Consider the following 9,544-nt stretch of genomic DNA (forward strand, 5'->3'; position numbering starts at 1 on the left):
CTCCTCCTCCTCCGGTCGGCCGGCCACATTCCCCGCTACCTTTCACCCCTGAGAAACCCCGATCTGACGGCGAAGCAGCGCGAGCGAACCTCGGAACAACATGGTAAGAACCGGCCGCAGACTCTCCCCCGGGTCCGACAGCGGACCCCGGGACGCGGATCATGTGCGGTCCGGATCCCGCGGGTCTCCGGTGGACCGTTATGTGGCTCCGCATGTAGCGTGATGTTAGCTAGCATGGCCGCCGCTCCCGTTAGCAGCTGCTCCGTCCGTCGACAGCGACGGTTCCTCGGTCTTCACGTCTCGCGGAAACATGTTCCGGTGACGGGATTTAATCTGGGGACGTTACCGGAGCCGTTTCTGATTTTATCCATACCACAGCCCGCGTTCCGAGCCGGGCCGGGCTGGGCCGGGCCTGCCCCCAGGCCGTGTGGCCCGGGGCGGCCATCTTATTCCGGCTGGCCAGCCCGCACCCACCCGGGACAGACTGTCGGACCCGGACTAAACCGGGCCCTCCGGACCCACGGGTCCAACCTGGACCGCTTCCGCTGCAGGAGCGGGTTCGGCAGGTCGGATCTAGTCCGGGTTAGTTCACAGAGTCAGACTGCAGAGTCACTGCTGTCTGTCAGGAGGCCTGCGGCTGGTGGACCGGCACCAGCTACTGCAACTAACCAGTAACCAGTCAGACTAACTGGTTACTGGTTAGTCTTCATTTACCAGGTTCTTCTCACTAAATGGAGACAAAAATAAAATCATCCATTTAAAGCTGCAGCAGTTTTATCAATCGATCAATCAGCCCAAAGAAATCGATCAGCAGCTCTTCTGATAATCAATGAATCATTTTAACTTCATTTTAAATGTAAATGACCGACACGTGACAGTCCAGGTTCTGATGAGGATCTGCAGCAGCTACATGATCATCTTCACTGTTTTCTAATGATTCATAGACAAATGATCAATCGAGAAAATGATCAGCAGATTCATTAATCGATAGTTTCTTCTTTTAAATGTTCAATGATAATTTATTCTGATATAAATAGAAACATGAGCGTTAATATCAGAACCACAGGATTAAAAACAAAGAGAACATGATCAGGTTTCTAACTGTATAATTAACTCTATTATTGATTATTTGTTATCATCATTGATTAACCTGCTGAACAGTTTCCTGATTTATTGTTCCGTTGTAAAATTGAGATAAATATCTTTAAACTCTGAGTTGACGCCTTCAGTTCATCATAAAATAAAACAGCTGAAAAGTGACTTCAACCATTAATCAATATCAGGGTTAATTGATTAACCAAATTCCTCAGTTGACAAAGAAACGCATCAAATCATCATCTGAGAAGTTTGACACTAAAGATCTGACATCGCTGCTTCAATCATGACGAAGACGGTTCATCCATTAATTTTCTGTCAGTCGACCAATCGATCGATCACTACAGCATTGATCTGCTGTATTGATCATGACATATAACGACTGAGGCACAAGCCGAACGCCAGTGCAGAGAATTGGACGGAGTTTTGTTGGGTGACAGTTTGGTCGTCTCCATTTAAAGCAGCAGTCGAACTTCACCTGTTCATTTCCACTTCAGGTGTGTTTTAATACACGTTCAAAAAATCATGTGATTTAAAGGCGTGCAGAAATATTTATAACATCATTGATCCAAGAAGTAAAAAAAAAACCCCAAATATTCAGTTTGTAACGACAAAGAAAAGCAAGAAATTTTCTCTGTTGAGACTGAAACCTGGAAATATTCTGAAGTTTTCACTTAAAAATGACTCAAATGATCAATCAACTATCAAAACAGCCACAAATAAAAACAAATCAATTATTTTACATGACAGAGATTTAAATGTAATATTGTAAAATTCATGATCAAAATAATCACAGCTAATTTCCTGTCGGAGCAGCGGCGTGTTGAGTGGATCAGCTGAGGTCTGTTAGTCCAACAGGAGTCAGCTGATCGAACATCGCTGCACAAACACCGTCACACGTGGACTGTGAGAGTCACATTCACAGGAAGACATTAATTCATTCATTCATTCATTCATTCAGTCATTCATTCATTCATTCATTCATTCAGTCATAACAGTACAACTCATAAACAGACAGAGGACGTAAAGTGAGTCAGTCCGTCTCTGCGTCCTCGACCAGAGACACACTGTCAAATCTGTTCTTATATACGACAGCGATTGTTTTCATTATCAAACGATCTTCTGATGAGTTTTCTGTTAATCATTTAAAATAGTAAAACAAAACTTATAATTTCCCACGTCGTCAAATGTCTCGTTTTGTCCGACCATCAGATTCAGTTTATTCTCGTGTGTCACAAAGAAAAGCATCAAATCCTCACGTCTGAGAAACTGGAGACATTTGACTGAAATGATGATTTGATTATCAAAACAGCTGCTGATTAATTTTCTAATCGATTAATTGACTGATCATTGCAGCTCTGAATATTAACAATAGGTTCAGCCCTATGTGAGCTCAGTCAGACTTCCTGTGGTGGTGCGTTCACTGACTCTTCATCCTGGGTATCTTGAAAGGCGCTATAAAAATTTAAGTTGTTATTATTATTATTATTATTATTATTATTATTATTATTATTATTATTATTATTATTATTCTATTATGGTGCGTTTACTGACTCCTTGTGGTGGTGTGTTCTCGACTCCCTGTTTTGGTGTGTTCACTGACTTCATGAGGGAGCATTCACCGACCTCTTATGGTGGTGCATTTACTGGCTCCCTGTGGTGGTGCATTCACTGACTTCATGGTTGTGGTGCGCTCACTGACTCCTTATGATGGCACGTTTGCTGACTCAGTGTGGTGCATTCGCTGACTTTGTGTTAGTGCACTCACTGGCTCCTTGTAGTGGCACGTTCACTGACTCATGGTGGTGCATTCACTGACTCCCTGTCTGCTGCAGGCAGGGTGTTTGTTGGTGTTCATCGGCAGAGGTCAGAGTTCAGCTCTGAATCATCGGCTATAAAAACCTGCTGACTCACGCTGCTGTTACTGTCACACACACTCTCAGCCAATCACAGCGCAGCAGGCTCCTTCCTCAGGCCTGGACAGTTTGGAGTTGCCATTTAGTGATTCTCAGATCTGAAAAAAAGTTCAATAGAAACAGAAAAAGATAGTGAAACAGGAAGATCTGATGTTGAGGTGATAGACTTAAGTTGTTTACAGACAAACACTGACACATGGACTAAATACAGAAGAAGAACTGAGCAGCAGGTAGAACATGAGAACGTGAGAACGTGAGAACATGAGAACAGTTCTGATGTTTGTGTTCAGAGTCAAACCAAGTTGAATAAACAGCGGCTTCACTTTACTGTTGTAAATGGATTAAAGTCACATTGTACCTCATCAGTCTCAATAATAATGATGATGATCGAGGGATAAAATGTTTTTAGAGACTTTATTAAATTCATTAAAAATCCAAAACTGAAATCTTCAGGCTCCAGACTGAGGTCAGCTGCTTCCTGGTTGATTTAATGATCCTTCAGATGAGTGTAGGATGTGACCTGAACTCACCTGAGACAAACTGAGCTGATTGGACAGAGCGTAGAAAGACACACACACACACACACACACACACACACACACACACACACACACACACACACACACACACACCTGTGTGTGTGAGGTCCCACTCAGTTTTTAGCTTTTAATAAATTTACCAAACATGTTTTCACTTTTTGGATGGTTGAGAGTAGACCGATGACGTGAAGTTGCGTTCTGTGTCACATGTTCAAGGCCGGGAGCTGCCGCAGACTTCCTCCATCTTCACCTGATGTTCACCTGTCGTGACTCACTTCACCTTTTCACCTGAACCACGCTGAGCTGCCACGAATGAACCTCAACACGTCTCTTGAATTTTCACATTCTCACTCAACCAGTTGATCAAGCTTGTAATTAGACGGAGGTTTCAGCTGCTGTGATTTAACATTTAAGACTCTGTAAACGATTGTCATTGCTGTGATATTCTCCACAGCAATGCTGACAGTTAGCCAGCTAGCGATAGCAACATTTACTGAAAACATTCATAATACAGCTAACAGGAAGTTAGCTAACGTTAGCATGTCTACTGTAGCCGTCACTAATGAAAACAGACGTAACATCATGAAGCATCAAGTTACTGACACATGGAGGAGAAGAAAAACCAGTTCTGAGTCCAGCTGGACCTTTAGCAGCTCGGACGGTTCTCCTCTCAGTGAACCAGACCAGTATCAGCTCCACGGTCAGACTGGGACAGAAATTCAGCCTGTAAAGACTTCAGAAACTTTAGGGTCATCTCATTCAGGTCTCATCTCTTTCTTTGTCTGAGGCCTTTTTAGATGAAGATGTGGTTTCTTCTTCAGTGGTGGAAATTCTGGAAGGTCACTTTCATTTGAACGCTGCACTGTGAACTAACTAACCAGCTACTCTTTATACATTTATTATATTTATTGTCAATTATTTTCTGTCCATGTCTGGTTCTGTCGGACCTGCTGTCCTGAGTCCTACAAATAAACCTGTGTGTGTGTGTGTGTGTGTGTGTGTGTGTGTGTGTGTGTGTGTGTGTGTGTGTGTGTGTGTGTGTGTGTGCGCACTGATGTGTCCTCAATTGAACCGATCGTACCTGTCCTCTGCAGGCGTCAGGTGTGACAGTGAACGATGAGGTCATCAGGGTGTTCAACGACATGAAGGTGAGGAAGTCTTCGACCCAGGACGAGGTGAAGAAGAGGAAGAAGGCGGTCCTGTTCTGTCTGAGCGAGGACAGGAAGAAGATCATCGTGGAGGAGGGGAAGCAGATCCTGGTGGGGGACATCGGAGAGACCGTGGACGACCCGTACGCCTGCTTCGTCAAGCTCCTCCCCCTCAACGACTGCAGATACGGCCTGTACGACGCCACCTACGAGACCAAGGAGTCCAAGAAGGAGGACCTGGTCTTCATCTTCTGGTACAGTATTGATACGTTGATTGGTTTTAGTCATGAGCTCTGATAACAACACAGTCAGCTTTGTCTTCTGGTCTTTGATCTTTGATCAGGTATCGATCGGTCTCAGAGTCTGTATCGATCAGTCCTGACTGGTCCAGAGCTCTCAGACTGACACAGGTTAGGTCCTAGTTCCTCCAGACCGTTTCCACTGGAGGGATTTACCTTCAGAATCCACTGTCTCTGCCGTTCTCTGAGAAACTTCCTGAACCGAACTTTCAGCTCAGACCAGGAGGTGATACTGAATCCATGTTCTGGGACTTTCAGGGGGGACGTGTTCAGGACTGTGTTGGGGGGGGGGGGCGTTACATTTCTGAGTTTCCCGGTGACTTTCAGGAAGTGTCGGTTTCCTGATGGTCTCTGTCCTGGTTTCTTCGACATCTTCTGATTCTGAGCAGCAGGAGGTTTTCTCAAAGAGCCCAGAGCAGAGACCTGGACCGGCGGCAGACCGGACTCAGGACTCAGCCGGCTCCTGTCCTCTGTTCCTTCAGTTTGTCCAGGTGTCTCCGTACGGTGTTGTCTCTTCAGTCTCACAAAGGTTCCAGACATGGACTCATGGTTCATTATAATGTTTTATTTTATATTGAAGTGAAGTTCTGGTCCGTCTGTTCTGACACCGCCTGATGTGAACTGTATAAACCTGGTTATTTCATAGACGGCTCAGGTGTGTGATGATCTGTGCAGGATGACATCACATCAGTCTGTCCTCCTTATGTGTATAGAACTTATATTAATGCTCATTTTAACCCCGTGATAAAACTGAAGAAGAAAGAAAGGGGGTTGTGTTCATGGTTCCTGGGATGTTTGAGCTTCACTGTCCAGAGTTTGACGTTGAAAAGCTGTTTTCACTTTCATCTGCTGAAGGTGTGAATCGTCTGTTGAACACCTGCATTTACCTGCAGCGTTAGTGACATGAGGAGATAAAATATAAAACCTTTAATCAGGTAATTCTTCTTAAAAAAACAGCAACTAAATACAAATTATTATTCCAAGCAGAACTTAGTCCATCCAAGAAACCAGTTCCCCCACCAGAGCTGCAATCATTAGTTGGTTAATTGATTGGTCGATCGACAGGAAGTTCATCAAGTGCAACTGTTTTATAATCAGTTAATTCTCCTGTTCTCATGTTCTCTGTTCTCTGTTCTCACTTGTTCTCACTGTTCTCCTGTGTTCTGTTGTTCCTCAGGGCTCCGGAGAGCGCTCCACTGAAGAGCAAGATGATCTACGCGAGCTCTAAAGATGCCATCAAAAAGAAGTTTACAGGTGAGTTGTCCTATCACCTGCTGAGGTCAGAGGTCATCAGGGTCAGCCATGATGTCGTCTGTATCAGCCAGTGATCACTATAGATTATAGATTATAGATGATGACATCTCTGTCAGGTTCTGTTTGTTGGCACAGTGCAGGAACATTCAGAGCTTTGTAGGAGTTTTAACCTCTGACCTCTTCGATCAACACAAAGATCCTCCTGTGGGGCGACGTCTCACTCTGTCTCACCTGTTGATCGAGTTTTAAATCGAGTTGTAAACAAACATGGTGCTCTGAAATCAGCAGCTCAGGTGTGATTGGTTGTTTGTGAGGTGTGTTTGTTTAGCTCAGGTGTGTTTGTCAGTCTCGGGTGTGTCCTTGACCCCTCAGTGACCTCCGATGTGTCTCCTCAGGTATCAAACACGAGTGGCAGGTGAACGGGCTGGACGACATCCAGGACCGCACCACGCTGGCCGAGAAGCTGGGCGGGAATGTTGTGGTGTCTCTGGAGGGCAAGCCGCTGTGATGTCAGGGCGGCGAGCCGAGCGGAGCCAAGCCAACCGCCGTGCCATCCGGACCGAAGCACCTGACCCCACCTGAACACCGCCGCTTCACCCAGCAGCTTGCTCTGTCTGTATCCATGTCCTGAAGGAGTTAGCGTCTTTAGGCCTCTTTGTTTTCTTTTTGTTTTTGTTCTTTTTGCTTTTTTTCCAACATGAAGGAGATCTCATTAACATAATGATATGCAAACACCTCCCAGTTTGTTGCCACATGACTTCTGTTCACCTGGCAGAAAAAAAACAAACCGACACACTACCAAACCCCAGGAAGGTTGTTTCTCTCTCACAGCCAGAGTTTTGCCAAAAAGTCGATGTGAAGGAAGCAGCCACATGTGTCGGAGGCGAGCGACGCGCCGTGAAGCTCCGCCTCCTGCAGCACACGGGTTTTTACATATGATTATTTATTATTGTAAAGTGTTGTTTCTTCTCCAGTATGTTCAAACCAGGCAGACACATTGTTAGACTATGCATTCAGAAGAGAAGAAGAAGATTATTACCCAGCACTTTTTGTTGAAACACTACAGGTTGAGACAGAAAAGATCCTGACGTCAAATTCTCTGTGTTTATGTCGCCACGCTAACGTTTGTTTACCTCAGTTTTCATTCCTGTTGGACTCACCGTCATTCTAGCTGTTTGGTCGTCGCCTTACTTTCAGTTTGAATGTAACCGTCACACCAGAGTTAGTTAGAGTGCACTTTTATTTTGTAAAGAAACACTACAGGAAGCAGATTTGACCCCAGCAGTGAGAGACGACCCCACAACAACAACAACAACAACAACAACAACAACAACACGACATCTGGAGCCTTAAAGTGGAACGTTGTTTCTGAGATCACAGGAAGCCACTTTGCAATAAAAGCCTGTGGCAGATCTGACGCCTCCCCGCCTCGTCTCTGCTTCCACCAATCACAGAGCACTTTCACCCGCAGGTCGTTCACCCGGTGATCGCCTGAGATCCACTGCAGAGGTTCCTCGTGAACAGGTGTCAGTCATGTTCTACTTCCTGTCTTTGGGTCTCCTCTGATCTTTAAACACCAGTCAGGTTTAAATGATCTGTTCTGTAACAATGAGAACCAGTTGAGGCACCATGAGCTCAGTAGAACCTCAGTAGAACCTGTATAACATGTGTAGAGGCATTTTGACCTGAGTAGAACTCTTGTATTAGAACCAGTTAAAAGAACCCCAGTGGAATTACTGTGACCAGTCTGACCCCGTAGAACCCCTGTATAACACAACCATGTTCTAATTTAACTATAAGATCACATGGCATCAGTACAACCTCAGCAGAACCATTGTGACCACCATCGGAACCTTGGTAGACCCATCGTGGCCTTAGTAGAACAAATATGGTCAGAAAGACCCATTTGTGACCTTAATGAATTTACTAGAACCTGTTATATCCAGTAGAACCTATTTAGGATATGTGAGATCCCAATAGAACTACTACAAATTCAGTAGAACCTCATTAGAACCAGTTCTTTTCTCAGTAAAACCCCATTATAAGCTCCAGTAGAACCAAGTACAATCAGTACGACTTAATATAACCTATTTAGGGCGAGTACAATCCCAATAGAACTACTACAAATTCAGTAGAACCTCATTAGAACCAGTTCTTTCATCAGTAAAACCCCAGCATAAGCTCCAGTAGAACCCAATAGAACCAATACAACTTAAGTAGAATCTATTAGAACCTGTTAAATCCACTATAACCTCATGAGAACCTATTTAGATTGAGAGAGAACCCCAGTAGAACCACTACAAATTCAGAACTTTATTAGAACCAGTTCTTTCCTTAGTAAAACCCTATTATAAGCTCCAATAGAACCCTAAAGTACCAGTACGACTTCTAGAACTGCTATAAAGTATGTAGAACACTGTTACATCCATGTATGAATCCATACATGTTTTTTAGAACCAATAGAACCCCTCATTAGATCCAGCTTGACCTCATTAGAAGTTGATTAACCTAATTAGAACGCCAAATAGAACTAGTAAAACCCCATTACAACCAGTGTAACAGCAGAACATCGTAAGAACTGCTACAAACTCAGAACACCAAGTAGAACCAATGTGACATATCAGTATGGAACTAGTATAACCTCAGAAGAACCCCAGTGGAAGCTCAGTAGAACCATACTAGAACCATGACAACCTTAGCTCACTACTGCAGTCCTTCCAGAACCCCATTAGAACCAGAATTTACCCAATAAAGCCAGTATGACCCGAATAGAATCCAATTGGAACCATTACAAACTTGGTAGAACCCCAGTTTATAGACCAAAAATCAGCCCCAGACTTATTCAGTGGTCTCTGGACTAACTCTGACAGACCTCAGTCCAGAATCTGTCAGACCGGTCCAGAGTTAGTCCAGGTCGGTCTGACGGACCTCAGTCCGGACTTCCTGAGTCCAGCAGCTTCAGGATCTGAATGAATGAAAGCTGTAAATTCCTGCCCATAAAAGGTGTGGAGCTGTAAAGGCATCCAGTGAGTCCAGCGTGACTCAGACCAGAACCAGGGTTGTGTGTCCTGCTCATGTTAGCACTGTGAGTCAGCGGCTGCTGGTTCCACCGTGGAACATTAGAACATATCGTTGTATAAAGTAGAACTGAGTAGAAACAGACGCTGGAAGCTGCTGACGATCAGCTCGAGAGAATCTGATCCTCTGCTGCTATTTCTGGACCAGAGTCGTGTCAGCACGGCCCACAAAAGGACAGGCTGGAGACGGGTACACAACTACTACTACACAACTAC

At 44.6% G+C, this 9,544-nt stretch overlaps 1 protein-coding gene across 1 annotated transcript; it reads left to right on the forward strand.

The window, feature by feature from the left end:
* On the forward strand, positions 1 to 7,668 carry cfl2 (cofilin 2 (muscle)). Its single transcript, XM_023404605.2, has 4 exons — positions 1 to 103; positions 4,645 to 4,952; positions 6,175 to 6,251; positions 6,647 to 7,668. Exons 1-4 carry the CDS (start codon positions 101 to 103, stop codon positions 6,757 to 6,759), a joined length of 501 nt encoding a protein of 166 aa, XP_023260373.1. The 5' UTR covers positions 1 to 100; the 3' UTR covers positions 6,760 to 7,668.
* Positions 7,669 to 9,544: the final 1,876 nt, after the last annotated feature.

The sequence above is a fragment of the Seriola lalandi genome, unplaced genomic scaffold (genome assembly GCF_002814215.2).
Source record: "Seriola lalandi dorsalis isolate HSWRI2012SDOR001 ecotype SW California unplaced genomic scaffold, Sedor1 jcf7180002054251, whole genome shotgun sequence".
NCBI lineage: Eukaryota > Metazoa > Chordata > Actinopteri > Carangiformes > Carangidae > Seriola > Seriola lalandi.